Here is a 15,641-nt window from a genome sequence, read left to right as displayed (position 1 = left end):
TTATAGAACCGCTACATTGCGCCATTGTGGCACTGCAACCGCGCCACTACGAAAAAGTAATAGGAGAGCATCGTGTAGTGAAAGATTATGTGGTCAAGTAGAAAGGATGGATGTTAGTAGACTTAAACGTGGGAAGCGTAGGGAGACATTGACGCACACGTTTCAATCAAATCTCGTAAAAGTAAGGAATCTAACGCCGTGCGGGGAGGCTCCTTTTGTGCACCCCCTATTGTTACTGATCAAAGAAGAAGGGCTATTGATTATTGAAAACAAAACGCGTTGACTAACAAAAATAAAACTACTGTTACTTGGTTTAATACATGATCACTATGAAAATGTGACTTTTCAGTGTTTGCAAGGATTAAGTGACACTTTATACGTACTTTTCCGTATTTAGCAAAAATGTGTTAACCACACTTGACACGTAAAGTAATAATTTTGTTGATATATCGAATTTTGCATAAACCATTTTCGTTTAATTACTAATCAAAAATTTGTTAACTTAAAAAACTAATAAACTGATCGTAATGCTTACTTCATTACAAATCTTTTGATATACTAATTGTCCTGTAAACTTCATTAATTAGATGAGTAATAACAAATACATAGTTGCCAAAAATCTTTAATGCTCAGTATCTCGAAACTGTCATTTTGTGGGTTAACGCATTTATGCAGAACAGGACCCACTATGATAATTTACGATAATGATAATATGATAAACTGATAGACGGAGCTAATTAAAACAACCAACTCCGCTGAGTGCGTGACGAACATTCAATTTTTTATAATAATAATAATAATAATAACGCACACACTCAACGTAGCCCCGCACCCGCGAAGGTTTCCCCAACCTTGTGTCGCGGGTGCTATAGACACACACATAGACAACCACAAATTACACCCAAACTCACGAGAGAAATAAATGTAGGCCATACAAATATTTCTCCCGGCCCGGGAATCGAACCTGTGACCTCTACCCTATATAACCTGTAACCGTTCGGCCACGGAGTTAGTCAATTTATAAAATATTTAATCAGTTAGTTTATAAAATATTTTGACGACCTTATTCATAACAGACACGTACCATTTACCCGTACATACAAGGCTATATTTGCAAAAGAACAATATTTCAGGACACAGTATCAAAGATTCTACGAATTCTACAGGCGAATTAAGAAATTTTTTTCCTGTAGTTTGTATGGTTTTTATGGCTTTCGTGTAATACATGCACTTTTGACTTATGATCACATGTAAAATTAAATGTAAGATCAAATGAAGAAGCCAAATGTATGAAGGTACTGTTCTGTACTGTACTGTAATCTTTGAAACATAATTTAAAAAATAACTTGTCTGCAGGAAACAAAAGAAGAGCTAAACAAAAAGCAGCACGATGACAGCGACGCACTCGAGGCTGTGCTCAGTCACGTGGGCGAAATGGGCCGATATCAAAAGTGGCTGTTTGTGGCCATGGCACCCTTCGGTTTCATCTTTGCCTTCGTCTACTTCGTGCAGATGTTCGTGGCTGCCACACCACAGACCCATTGGTGTAGAGTACCTGAATTGGAACACTTAGATCAAGAATTAAGGTACATAGTTAATCACACCCGGTACCATGGTGAACCATAGGCACAAGCTGTCAGATTACATTAGTTCTTGTCAAGACAAAATACAAAGATTACTTAAGTAGTGTATTCATAAACTATTTAATATGCAATATGTAAATAAATTATGTAGTCGTAAAATGGCGCAAAATCTAGTACCTGAATTAACAAATCTTGATACAATTACAGACAGACAGCTTGATATCATTATTAAGGTGGAATAAACAGCAAAAGAAGTGTAGGCATAAGTAGCATTGTAAAAACATTCCATTTATTAGCAGTAGAGTTCCTTGTAAAAGAGTTCGTCCAGGAAGTACTTAACTTACCTATTTCTGCCACCAAGCAATAACGTGAGCCAAAAAAAAATGAAAAGCCATACCGGTTTTGATGGATAAGGGTCCTGGTGAAATTAAAGGCACATGAGACTTGTCAACTTATGAATGAATGAATGAATGAAATATTCTTTATTGCATAAAAAAATATAGTTCAAATACAATACAGTTACTTAGGTTTAAAAATAGTAAGATAATGTGCAACAGACGGCCTTATTGTTTGTAGCAATTTCTTCCAGGCAACCTTAGGATAGAAATTTGGGATATGCAAAAAGGGTGCAACCAAAGAATATTATTATAAGTACACTATATAATAATTATTAATAAGCTCATATACGTAGATAGAAATATCCATACAAATATTATTAACACGGAACAACACATATATAATAATATTAAATGCTTCTATACTTTGAAAGGAAAAATAAAAATGAAATAATAAGTATAGGAAACAAATTAAAGGATAGTTGAGATAAAGACAAAACTTATGTAGGAGTTGAGGAAATGATCCTTGACACGTCGTTTGAAGGAATCAAGAGAAGGGGAGCCTTGAATCGAAAACGGGAGACATGGTCAAATTTACGAAGTCCGAAGATGAACCTCACACACATATTTTGGAGCCGTTCCAATTTATTGAGCAGAGTGCTGACAAATCCGGGTAGCAAACATCTACGTAGTCTAGTATCGGATGGAGAATGCTCAGGGCCAAAATAATTTTAGTTTCAGTGGGCAAAAAGTTTTCAAACCTTCTCATGGAAAAATGCGCACCAAACACCTTCCTGCTAACCTCAGCAACGTGTGGCTTCCAAGTCAGACATTTATCAAAAATTACCTGCAAATTCCTAACTATGTCCAAAAAAGGAATTCGGACACTATCAAAGACCACGTGGAGTAAGGAGTCTAGGTCTGTACGAGAAGTGAACCAAGTGCTATCTATAATAATGAGTTGTGTTTTGGACGGGTTAACTTTTAGGCTAAAGAACTGACTCCATTAACGGATGGGCTCAAGGTCCTCATGATAATATAAATAGCACTTGGTAAGTCTTGAAGAGACGACTGGGAGCAAATTTGGAGGTCATCCGCGTATAGATGATAGGAAGAAGTGAGAGAGTGTGTAATAGAATTAATAAACAAAGATAATAAGAGAGGAGAAAGGACGCAACCCTGCGGAACTCTGGCAGAGATACCGCACCACGTAGAGAAAGAATTCTCATTACGTACACACTGCCGACGTCCACAATTTTACCTATCAATAGTCCGATATGACATTTTGCAGAAATAACGGTTGGTCGAAATTTCTTAACCTCGAAAGTAATTTTGAGAGGAAAATGTTTTTTCTTTTAAACCTTTTTTTTTTTGACGGGGGGAATTTTTTTTGGATACCCCTGGGCCAGGGGAGCCCCGGGGGTAAGGGGGGGCCCCCCCCCCCCCCCGGGAAGGCCCCCCCCCCCACCCCCCCCCCCCCCCCGGGTTTCCCTCTCGCTGGTTGAGTCGGCGCCGTGGGATCAGTGAACATTCACCACAACGCCACCCGGCCCTAGCTTGCGCCAGTCGAGTCGGTTGTCCTCCGACCCGCCCCCCAGACGAGTGGGGCCGTGCAATGCAGGCTCCGGAGTCTCTGTGCAGAGCCCGCTGGTCTCACTCGGGGATCAGGCGAGCAGCGAACTGCCTTCGCCTTCTCCCCGTACGTCTGCGCCGGAGCGGGTGCGCGTCCGCCGCGTCCTCACGCACCCGCTCCGCGGCCTCCTTTTGCGACATAACCTCTGTGCAAAAGGAGGCCACCGCCTCCCAGGCCCTCTTTCCACCGGTCCCGCATGCGCTGCGCCGCCAGGCGGCGCTCCCGCTCCACCTCTTGGGGCGCGGGTCGCTCGCCTCGGTCCCTCATTCCCGGCCGGTAGGTGCGGACTTCCGCCAGGACCTCGGCTTCGAAGTCCCACGGCGGAGTACCGGCGAGGACGCATGCGGCAGCGCAGGCCACCGTCATGTACGCCCTGCACATTCGCAGGGCGACCACCCTCTGGGGCCCCTCAGCAGCGACTTCGTCGCCGCTGATAAGGCCCCACTCCAAATGGGAGCCCCGTATAAGGCCATACTCCGGGTCACCCGGCGTATAGCCTTCTGCATGGGGCTCCCGGCCTCCCGAGGTTGGGCAGGAGCCTGCCCAACGCCGATGCGGCGCCCACTATTCGGGGAGCAAGTTGCCGAAAATGCTCCCCGAAGTTCCATCGCGGTCAAGTCCCAGATATTTCATCTGGGGCTTGACCGGGACCGATTCTCCCGCGATGGAGATGTGGGCGCCTTTTTCTTTTAAACCTAACTTAACCTAACTGAACCTAATCGTGTCTTTGCGACAAACATTCAACATATTCTGAAAGAACAACTGTTTTGTTATAATTCGGTTTTCGGTGTAATGAAACTTCGAACGAACGTTGTTTCGGACAAAAAATTTCGACTTTGTGATAGTTTACCCGTCCACAGAGGTAGCTTCGAAACCAATCAATAACTGCTGGAGATATGTTAAGAGAACGCAATACTTCCAATAATAAGTTCAAGTCAACTCCATTGAAGGCATTACTAAAGTCAAGGAGTGTCGGCACAGTCAATTGTTGATTTTCCATACCCTAACGGATGTCATCAGTGATTTTCGTGAGTGCAGTAGTCGTACCAATGCGGAAACCGGACTGGAGAGAATTGAAAATGTTGTTCTTGTTTAGGAAATTAGTCAACTGATGATGAACAAGCTTTTCTAGGACTTTCGACAACTTATGTCTCTGGGTGATAGGCGCAGTGGCAGTCCTTCAGATCTTTGCGATTTAAAGCTCTGAGTGGCCCTGCAACTACCTGCTATACCACCACCAGGCGCACGACTTATTCGTATATATTTGTAGTTAATATGTAGAAGTGTGCTCTTTAGCGTAATTTACTATCTGAGCCCCAAAGTGTATCTGAGAGATAAATTGAAAGAAATCAACATTCTCACCTTACAGTATATTTGTGAAAATGTAACATATGTTAAATTTTTAATTTTAATTCTTAATTTGAAATCGCGCGTAACCGGAAATCCATCCCCTAGTTTGCCACCCTTAGACGTGGAATATTTTCTTCAAATTCAAATGAAACCACTACTGAGGTACCCCCTTTCCAACAAAAAAGAATCGTCAAAATCGGTTCACAAATGCCGGGGGTTATCGTGTAATATACGTATGTCCAAAAACAGAATTGAGAATTTTCTCCTTTTTTGAAGTCGGTTAACTAAGTTACAAATACGCTTCTATAAGATTCCTGATTCAAAATTTGCCATTTATAAGGTTCGAAACTATCGCAAAACAAAAATCTTATGCAAAAGATTACAAATACAGCTTCTACATACCTCTAGGTCTAGCACGATAAGGCGCGACTTCTGAGCGACATAAAGCGCGCGATCTCTATGCGAGAATATAACAGTATTTCATGCTAGCCCTGCTGGATGGCAAAAATTCATGGTAGTGAAGCGTTTAGCTTTTTATGTACTGCTTAGGCAGATCCATGTTATTTTAAAATAAGTATTGATAATAATGAATGTGAAGAAATGCTTATTAACAGAGAAAACTACTACTATTTCTTTTCTTCAGAGGAAGTATTTCATTCATTTGATGATTTTAATTGTAATTGTATAGAAAATAAAGATATCAGTATTATAATAAAGCCACATACATGTGATCATACGACAAAAGTTCTTTTATCACATGAAAGTCATAAAAATATCGGACTACGTGAAACAAATTACGTAAATGTTAAAACTCTCCTATTTAGAGTGACGATTTTTAGCAGCGATGCAAAGGCGCGACTGCATCGATACAAACGCACGACTGCATTGATACAAACGCGCGATTACATCGTTGCAAACGCCTATATATCCCAGGTGTAGCGATACAATCGCGCGTTTGTATCGATACAGGTCGCGCGCTTGCATCGCGTTTGCAACACTGCTTAAAATCGCGCGCGTGTGTAAAGGTAGACGATTAGCGACTGCATCACTGCTAAACGACGCCATGTGTAACCGTTCTTAAACATATAAAAGTTATGGAATAATTCGTCTGTAAAATCTTTAAACCTTTTTCCAGAAAAGTTGACGTTTTGCAGATGTGATCTTTTTAGGTAGGTACACCAAGGGTGCCATATTTTGATTTCAATGTGGTAAAGGAAAGATTATTTATTTTGTGTTAGGTCTATGTAATGTTGGATCTAGACTCTAAGTTGTACATGTAAATTGTAAGTCAAAATACCATTTTCTGCTTTTTAATTTAAATATACCCTTTTTTATGCACATTACAGGTTTAAAGTTTGAAAGTAAACATATGTATAACAAAACTACCTGATTTTTGTACTTTTAAATGTCGTCGCTTAGCAAACAACACCGCTTTATCTTAGTAATCTGAGCGCGTCATAAAAAGTTTAAAAAAAAACAGATTATAAAAATCTTTTTTACAATAGAACTATATATGCAGGTTTTTCACGCTTCTATAAAATTACTTGAAATTACTTAAGCGGTGTGGTTTGTTAAGCGACGACATGGTATAATATGCATATAACGTATACATTTGACATAAAAAGTGAAAAATTTTAATCTCAGTACAGGTACTATAAAGACCGACCTCAAATCATCTATTTGCCAAGTTTTATTGCAATCCGTTATCGGAAAGTGCGCGAAACCTGATTCATTCCCTAGTTTGCCACCCTTAGTGGTGGACAATTTTCTTCAAATTCAAATGGGACCACTACCGACCAACAAAAAAAAATCATCAAAATTGATTCATAAATCTATCACTAAGCTATCGCGTAACATACAGCCTTGGCCAAAAGTATTGAGCACCCTAAAAATCCCGAACGGGCACAATAAATATTGCAGAAAACAGGTCCTATTGTTAAGGATTATTTTTTAGGCAGATGCCTCAAAAATAATCCTTAACAATAGGAGCTTTGTAGATACAAAGGTTTAAAAACAATGACCCCCACACCGTAACTAGCAATAAAACACCTGGTGCCATAAAATTTGTCATTTTACGATTTTTGTATTTATTTCTCAGTTCACTACTATCGTTACGTACACATCCAGTGATCTAGTGCGCTTCTGGTATTTTGTTTAGTTCCATTTAGTGATATTGTTGCAATATGCCTAAAAAAAACGAACTTAGTTTAGAACAACGTGTGCAGATACAACTTCTGCATGAGCAAGGGAAATCACAGGTAGAGATTTCTAAAACTGCGAAATGTTCGCGCCGATCTGTGCAATTAACTATTGAATCGCTCAATAGTAAATTGCACGCCGCTACTGGATCCCATAGTAACAGATACAGAACAGGGCGCAAACGCATCACCACAGATCGTGAGGACCGAAAGTTAATGAGAGAGTCGTTAAAAAATAGGAAGAAAACTTCTTCAGATCTCGCTGCTGATTTCTCTGTTGAAATTAACAGACCTATTTCTGCTCGCACTACTCGAAGAAGGCTTCAGGAAGTTGGTCTGAAAGGCTGTAAAGCCAGGAAGAAACCATGGCTCTCACAAAACAACAAGAAGGCTCGGTATGAATGGGCCTTAAAATATCAAAGTTTCACCGAAGAAGATTGGTCAAATGTCGTGTGGTCAGACGAGTCAAACTTTGAGGTGAGTTAGACAGTTTCACGTTCTTAAGATATTAAAGAATGTGATTTGAAAATAAAATTCAATAACAAAAATATTTTAGATTTCCGAAGTCACTACATTTTTAAAAAATTTCAGATTTTTGGTACACCTGGTGTGACTTTTGTGCGCCGCCGGGCAGGATTTAGTCCAGCCTGTATAATGCCAACCGTAAAACACGGTGGAGGCAGCATAATGATCTGGGGCTGCATGACTGATTCAGGAGTTGGCGAAATGTTTGTGTGTGAGGGTCGCATGAACTCTTCAAAATACTTCAACGTCCTGGAATCTGCGTTGCTGCCCTCATTTTCAACTCTTTTTGGCGATACAAATATGGATGGCGTCAAATTCCAGCAGGATAACGCGCCATGTCATAAATCTGCCAGCACTATGACATGGTTTAGAGAAAAAAACATTGAGCTTCTGGAGTGGCCTGCCCAGTCTCCGGACCTAAACCCCATAGAACATTTATGGGGTTTATTAAAGCGCAACGTCAGGCGCCACCCAATAAATACAAAGGAAGAACTAAAACGCCGTCTGCGCCAAGAATGGAACGCTATACGTCCTGAAGACTGTAAAAATCTTGTCCGCTCTACATCAAAAAGAATTTCTGCCGTAATTAAGGCAAAGGGTGGACACACGAAATATTGATTTTTATTTAATAAATAGTAATATTAACATGTGTAAATTGTTTCAAATTATTTCATTTTCGTATTCCCCAAAAAACTGTGAGTTATCATGGGTGCTCAATACTTTTGGCCAAGGCTATACATACAAAAAAAATACAGTAAAAAAAGGAGGTGGAGGAGTTCTCTCTCCTTCTTTTTTTGAAGTCGGTTAAAAATAGTATTTTAACCATATGTTAAAAATGGTTAAAACTAATGGTTACAACAACTTACGTCTAAGGTATCTATTTATAGCCTGTTTAACGATAAGTAGGTAAATGTACCTACTTCGTTCTCCGTTCGAATGCGAACGCGTGAGAATTTTGTCCTATATCATTATCTCTTTCTATTGACAGTAAAGTGGGTTGCCCAACGACGTTGATTAGATAGATACATATACAGAGATAATCATGAAGATATTTATTTCTCCATTCAGATAGCTAAGTCGTTTGCTTCGTCATTATAATAATAGCTTTTTATAAATCTCTGCCTGTAGTTACTATCTACTGAGCTATTCAGAAGATACAGAGATAAAGTAAATTACTATCTTGTTTAGGCATGCTCTACATATCATAACTAAAATAATCGATATTTTTAGCGAAATTGAGTTATTAATAATGTCTGGAATCAGCGAAACGAAATCTACAACCATCCGTTTGTTTGTTTTTTTTTTATATCTTAATATATATACATATATATATTTTAAGGGAAAATTACCACGATCCCCCCCCAAAAAGAAAGCTCATGGGCGTGCGCATTCTTCCCGGCCTTACTTACGGTGCTCAAACTTGGTCTTTGACGAATGGTCAGAAGTTCGCGTGTGTCAGCGAGGCTTGGAGCGCAGTATATAGGAAGTAAAACTGTCAGACTGCGTGCGAAACAGCATACTGCGCTCCAAAACACAAATCGTTGACATTGATCATAAAGCCGCGAGCTTTAAATGGAACTGGGCTGGACATGTCTGCCGCATGTCAAACGAGCTGTGGGCAAAGATCACCACGGAATGGATCCCACCAAACGCAAGACCAAGCTGTGGAAGACCTAGAACGAGATGGATTGACGAATTGGACGCTTGTCCTGACGCGGCGTTAAATCGCGAAGACTGGAAAAAGGGAAGGGAGGCCTTTACCCTGAAATGGGACTGTAATGGCTGAAAAATGAAAATGAAATGAATGAAATACATAGTTTCAGTTTTATTGTTATACAAATCAGTGTAATTGAGATTTTTCAAATAAAAGAAAAATTTGGTGCCAATATCTGGAAACTTACCAGAATGCAAATGCGTTAGTTATGACACTTTATACAAGAGTCCCACAGAGAGAAATAAAACATTGAAATAGGCAATATATTTTGAATTAAACAACTAGAAAATCTAGGAACTCCCGAAATTATGAGTGAGAGTTTAGTTATATACCTTTAAAAACTGAAGAGAATTCCTCTGTCTGACGGAACTAACTACACTAACTATAATTTTATTTGAAACACTAAAGTGCATCGGAGTCGCTAAAACGGTTTGTTATGAAACAACTACAAACGGAAAAAGCGGTTCCACTGAAATTGTACTTCTATAGTTGATCATAAACAATGCCTCGTTACGGCTATTGTGACGTATATTATCGAAAATAATCTTCAGGCATCCGAACGGTTTTGGTTTCTTTTTTAAATTCGTAACAAGAATTTTTGTATATTTTAAGTATATTTTAATTTTTTTTTTAATAACACATTTATTATTTTATTTTATTGTTTTCTTTTATTTTTTTATGGGTGGATTAGAGACACCGTGTGGCTCTAGAGCGCTACAGTACCATAATCGGTAGGGACGCCGCGTGTCTCTGTGACGGGTTAATTGTTTGATGGCATCTATTGTAATAGAGGATACCAAAGACGAAACGAGCTAAATTATTCTGTCATAATTATTTATAAATCCGATTCCAAAGTAACTACGTAGTATCGAGACAGTTAAAGGAAATAATGGCAAGTTTGAATATAGACACACGGTTTTCCTCTAAACATTTACAAACATTGTACATTGATTGACAGGAAATCATGATCAAAATAAGGAAGTTCTTTGAAGAAATTACTTAAATAGGTAGTGTATATATTGTCGAGATCACATATATAAAGTTAAACATAAATTTATTTCAATATAACTTAATCTTACACAATACAAGTAAAACAAATATAAATAAAGCTATTATAGTATTAAAGTTATTTAGATCAGATAAGGGAAAAAGTTAACGTCGTGTCGTATCAGGAAATCAAGCTTAAAGCGCTAAACAGAGATGATTGGAGATCACTCCACCGACAAGAACCTAGCTCTTAAATGAGAAGAAGAAGTGTTAAAGTAAGCACTAAGAAGGGAACCTAAATTTTACAATATGTATCTTACGCAACGGTTGCTGGGAAAGTCAATATTTTTATTTCATACGTAAATAAATTACACTTGAAATCGTCATGTTGATTAAACTCTACTTCTCACTCTTAAGGCAGATTCCCCTGAAAAGAAGGAGCAAGAAACTCTAGGGGTTGCCCTTTGTAAACATTTGAATACATTTAGCATTTGCAATACTATATAAACATCGTAGATCAACCTGCAAGGCACTACGATGACTTTTTGTCATCCAAGTACGCAGAATGTGTTTATTTTTTATAACCTATATTACCTTTAGTATAAAGTTTTTGTTTCATTATAGTTTTAAACCCCGAGAATAGCAAATTAATATCAATCGTGATCTTAATAAAGAATAATAACATTAAACATTGCCTTCTAAAATGAATTTGTGACTTTTTGTACACGACTGTCTAGAACAACCTGCATAAGTTTTGTAGAATAGATAATAAAACCAGTGGATCTATTAATAAATATTTCCTTTCAAAGCGGTTATGTCATTTACATACAGTATAGTATCATAACAATTGAAAATTACCATAAGCAAAACCTAATAATAGATACATAGGTATTTTATCCCAATGTAGGTATGTAAAATTTTTCGCAGATGGAATTTATCAGTACCGATGTTAGAATCGGGCGATTACGATCGATGCAGAACTTTCGAGGCAAACTGGAGTCATGTGCTCGAAACCAGCCAGCCACCACATCCCAACACCTCACAGGTGGAGTGTCCCCACGGCTGGGAGTTTAAGCTGGGGGATATTCCTTACCATACTGTTGTTAGTGAGGTTAGTCAAACATCAGTCGTTTCTTTTTAGAGTGCCGTCTTTGTAACAAACAACAGTGAAAACAGAAATGCTACGATGCAGCGTGGGTTCAAGTCCCACCGGGTCGAAGAAACTTTTCTGTGTTCGATTTTTGTATTATTAATCGTAACAACAGTGAAAACAGTTGCAAAGAAAAATGCCCCGATCAGGTATTTTTCTCCCTTTTTTATCGATGTCAGAGATCGGATGTCCGCCATTGGCCATCACTTGAATTTTTTAATGTAGCCACTCGTATGATATCCTTTCTTTACCTTAGTGCCATCAGACAGTTCCATTGGAGATGCTAAGGTAATTTTTTTCCATTGTCCCATCAATGGTTATGTATATAGTTAAGGACATCTTTCGATATCTTTCTATGCGCCATGACGTAGGCTTTCAAATCAATTTGAATACTCACAAAGCTAAAATACCCCTTGCACAATTTTATGCCTTTTTTCAATCATCATCATCCACCTATTTCTATGTCCCACTGTAAAGCACTCCTCTCCGAGGAGGAGTTAGACTTTAGTCAGCCACACTGGCCCATTGCGGTTTTACACGTTTTTCGAGAATTGTGAACCGTCTTCGATGTGCAGGTTGCTCTCACGATATTTTCCTTCACCGAAAAGCTTCGAGGCTTCGCACGAATGAATCTGTTCTACAAGACTAATTTTTTTTCGCAGCGAGACTGGGTGTGCCAATCGTCGGGGTTCGCGCCTATAGCACAATCAGTATTTTTCGCGGGCTCTTTTGCCGGTGGCCTGCTGTTCGGCTGGCTAGCAGATCGCTTCGGCCGCGTCCCTGCCTTGGTTGGTAAGGCTTAATTCCTGCTCTGCCGCAAGTAGATTGCATACCCTAACATCAGGAAAGCGGCATACGCTGTCATTCCTAAAGCGAAATAGGAAAACAATACAAGGGCGGTAACTGCTTGCATAAACATTTTGTGGCCCTAGTTTTAAGGTAACCGTAAAATTATTAGTAATACTATTTTTTTAACGCACACACTCACAGTCCCGCATTAGGAAAACTCTATATCGCGGGTACCATAGACACACACATAGATAACCACAAATTACACCCAAAGTCACGAGAGAAGTAAATGTAGACCATACAAATATTTCTCCTAAAAGCCGATGACGTCCACGGTCGAGTGGCTTGCACACCGGATGTCGCCATCTCTAAGGGCCCAGGTTCAATCCTCGGCTTGGTCATGTAGAAAAGTAACTATATGGTCTAGAGTATGGGTGTTTGTGATGCCGTTCGTTGCTTCCGATCACAAGTGCTTTAGTTACTTAATTTGGGATCAGAGCAACATATGTGATGTTGCCTAATATTTAATATTTATTTATTAAAAGCACTTTTGACGTGTAAAAAATAGCCACGATATGTCTGAGTAGACGACTTTCGTTTAAAAAGAGTACATATTCTACGAAGTTATTCGAAACACATCTGTTCTTACATTACAAAGCATTATTATGCTACGATATTGGTAGCATATTTACTTACAATATTTACTGTAGAATACGGAAAATTTAAGTTATTCTTTAGTAGATGAAAATGGAAATAAATTAATTTGCTGCGAACCCAGAGGGTTACATGGTGTAAAATAGCTGCTGCGCTTGTAGGCTAACACAACAGGACGCAACTCGATATTGACGACGAGATATTGCAATTCTCTATGCAAGAATAGTAGCATCTTGCGCTAAATGTCGCTCTCACGCATGTATTCTATTAAAGCATCGAACAATCAACAACCTTTGAGAATACCTCGGAAAGAGCCATGTCGGGTACATATATTTTTAGGAGTGGTATTTGTGATGGTAATTAAGCATGTGTTATAGGTATATTGAACTAGCTGGTGTCCGTGACTTCATTGTGTCCGCGGAGGGAGGGTTTTTTATAATACCAAGTGACGGGACGAACAAATCGTGCCCCTGATAGTAAGCGACACGTCCATCCATAACAGTTGCAGTGCCAGTCACAGCTTTAAATGGCAAAAATCTTATGTGCACTGCCACTGCGTCCGTCACCCTGAGACATAAGTTAACAAGTCCAATGTGCAATTTCACCAGCACGCTTACCCTTCTAAACCGGAACGCAGTAATCTTCACATTACTGCTTGGCGGTAGAAATAGGTAAGGTGGCAGTACTTCTTTGGACAGACTGTTTCACAAAGAGCTCTACTGCTACTACAAGGAGGGAGTGTGGGAAAATTGTATGTATGGAAAAAATATTCAGCTATTTTACACGATTTAACTTTCATTGGATTCGCGGGATAGCAAATTCATTTACTTCCATTTTCATTAACATGGAGTTTGGCGAAGTAACTCCTGAATCTATTAATTATACATGGTACATTTTTGACGAGACCTTCTATAGAATTGCGTAATAATTTTTTTTTTCATCTTCGATGTATATTATGAGTATTTTCTCTTTTTCTTATAGTTCATGTATTAAAACTTTTGGAGAGAAAAATAAATATAGGTACCTACACACAACCCAATTGTTTAAACCAGGGGCGAACCTGATCGGATGTGTAGGCGGCGTCGCAAGCATTTTCACGGTCGGCCTCTGGGACTTCGCCTTCTGCAGGTTCCTTGTCGGAATGTCTTACGACAGCTGCTTCATGATGATCTACATTTTAGGTAAGTTCTTTCTGTCACAAATTTTCTGAATTTTGTTCAAACTTTAATATTATAACGAGGTTTTGAAAATACCCAAACCTTTTTAAAGATTTGTTTTATAAATCGTTTTATGTTTGTTATAGTTACAATTAACTATTATGGGGGTTAACTTACAAACAGATATGTATTTTGTTGGAAAATTGAAATTCATATTTAATAGGTTTTCATGGCTTGAATTACTGCTTGACAGTACTTCCTAAACTGAAGTCTTTTACAAGGAGCTCTAGGTACTCGTACTAAGCCTTGCTATTTAAGCTCTACTGGTTCTTCTTCATTGCTAGAAATTTATTATATATTATTTAAAATTGTAGGTACATACCGCTAAAGATATCCGAACCGTCGCGTCGCCTTCTCAATGGAAATGTAACGGTTTTCCCACTGGGCTACCTCCGCTCTTTTTGGCACATATAATATATATATATATATATATATAGTAGCGGGAGCGTTCCGTGGCCGGGAATTTTTGTAAATTTCGAGTTCATAAGCACCCAGCCACACACGGCGTACTGATTTTGATGCAAATCGGAATCGACTGATCGGGTAGCCCATAGCAGAGTTTCGAAATCAGATGGATATCCGAGCGAGAAGATGAACCTGTTTCCTACTATATCTTTCTAATTTGTGAGTTAACTAAACTATTGTTCCGATTTAAAATGTCAAAAGTTTCCGATCGGCCAGTTGTCAATCGCAATTTTGCGCCTCGACTTGGAAGAGACGCAGTTTCCGATCGGGAGAGGCAATCAAAGTCCGGGCGAACGCAGGGCAGGTGTGGACGCAAAGCTGTATTCCGTTGTGATCAGTCTGTCCCGTGTGGTACGCCCCGGCACGCATCCGCTACCCGCTGGCGGCCGCATTTCCCGCTGCACCGCGTCTGTGTGGCCTCAGCTTGGTTACTGAGTTCTTTGGTTTTCGCGATTTTTTTCGAATCTAAATCGCATAGACGTATTTGTTTTTTCAGGTCATTGGTTTTTTCAAACAAACCATTATTACTATTTACATATTATTATTATTTTTCATTCCAGTTCTCGAATATGTTGGACCAAGGCACCGCACTTGGGTGGCTAACATGTCAATAGCGCTTTACTTCGGCAGCGGCTGCCTAGTCCTGCCCTGGTTGGCAGTGTGGATCAGCGATTGGAGAAATCTGATCTTAGCGACTTCGCTGCCCATGCTGGTCGTGATTGGGGCTCCATTTGTAGTGCCTGAAAGCGCTAGGTGATATGTCATCAAATTTATTTAACCATCACAACATCAGCTTAGTATTCGTATAGTCAAGATTTCGGTATGATCTCTCCAAAACAGAAGAATTAACTATTTACCATATGTTATACAATACGAAATATTCTTTATTGCACTCAAAAACTATAAGAGTCGATACTATCTCAGTTTGGATTCAAATTTTTTTTTTTCCCCTACTACGGTTAATTTTGCTTGGGTCGAGCGGCAGGGGCACTGGCTTTATTTCAGAATTAATTTTTTTATAAACGAAATTAAAGCTATTTG

The 15,641-nt window shown here is 39.2% G+C and overlaps 1 protein-coding gene across 1 annotated transcript in view; it reads left to right on the top strand.

Moving 5' to 3' along the window:
* Positions 1-15,641, top strand: part of LOC113232928 (organic cation transporter protein-like) — a 63,307-nt gene that overhangs the window by 36,288 nt on the left and 11,378 nt on the right. Inside the window, exons 2-6 of the mRNA XM_026467833.1 lie at positions 1,357-1,586; positions 11,253-11,436; positions 12,138-12,267; positions 13,971-14,099; positions 15,161-15,353. Coding sequence (XP_026323618.1) covers positions 1,357-1,586; positions 11,253-11,436; positions 12,138-12,267; positions 13,971-14,099; positions 15,161-15,353 — 866 coding nt within the window. The remainder of the gene's footprint in view (positions 1-1,356; positions 1,587-11,252; positions 11,437-12,137; positions 12,268-13,970; positions 14,100-15,160; positions 15,354-15,641) is intronic.

Source organism: Hyposmocoma kahamanoa, unplaced genomic scaffold (genome assembly GCF_003589595.1).
Source record: "Hyposmocoma kahamanoa isolate Upper Pololo Valley unplaced genomic scaffold, ASM358959v1 78, whole genome shotgun sequence".
Classification (NCBI taxonomy): domain Eukaryota; kingdom Metazoa; phylum Arthropoda; class Insecta; order Lepidoptera; family Cosmopterigidae; genus Hyposmocoma; species Hyposmocoma kahamanoa.
The sequence above is the reverse complement of the archived record's forward strand: the minus strand, read 5'-3'. Positions and strand labels throughout refer to the sequence as shown.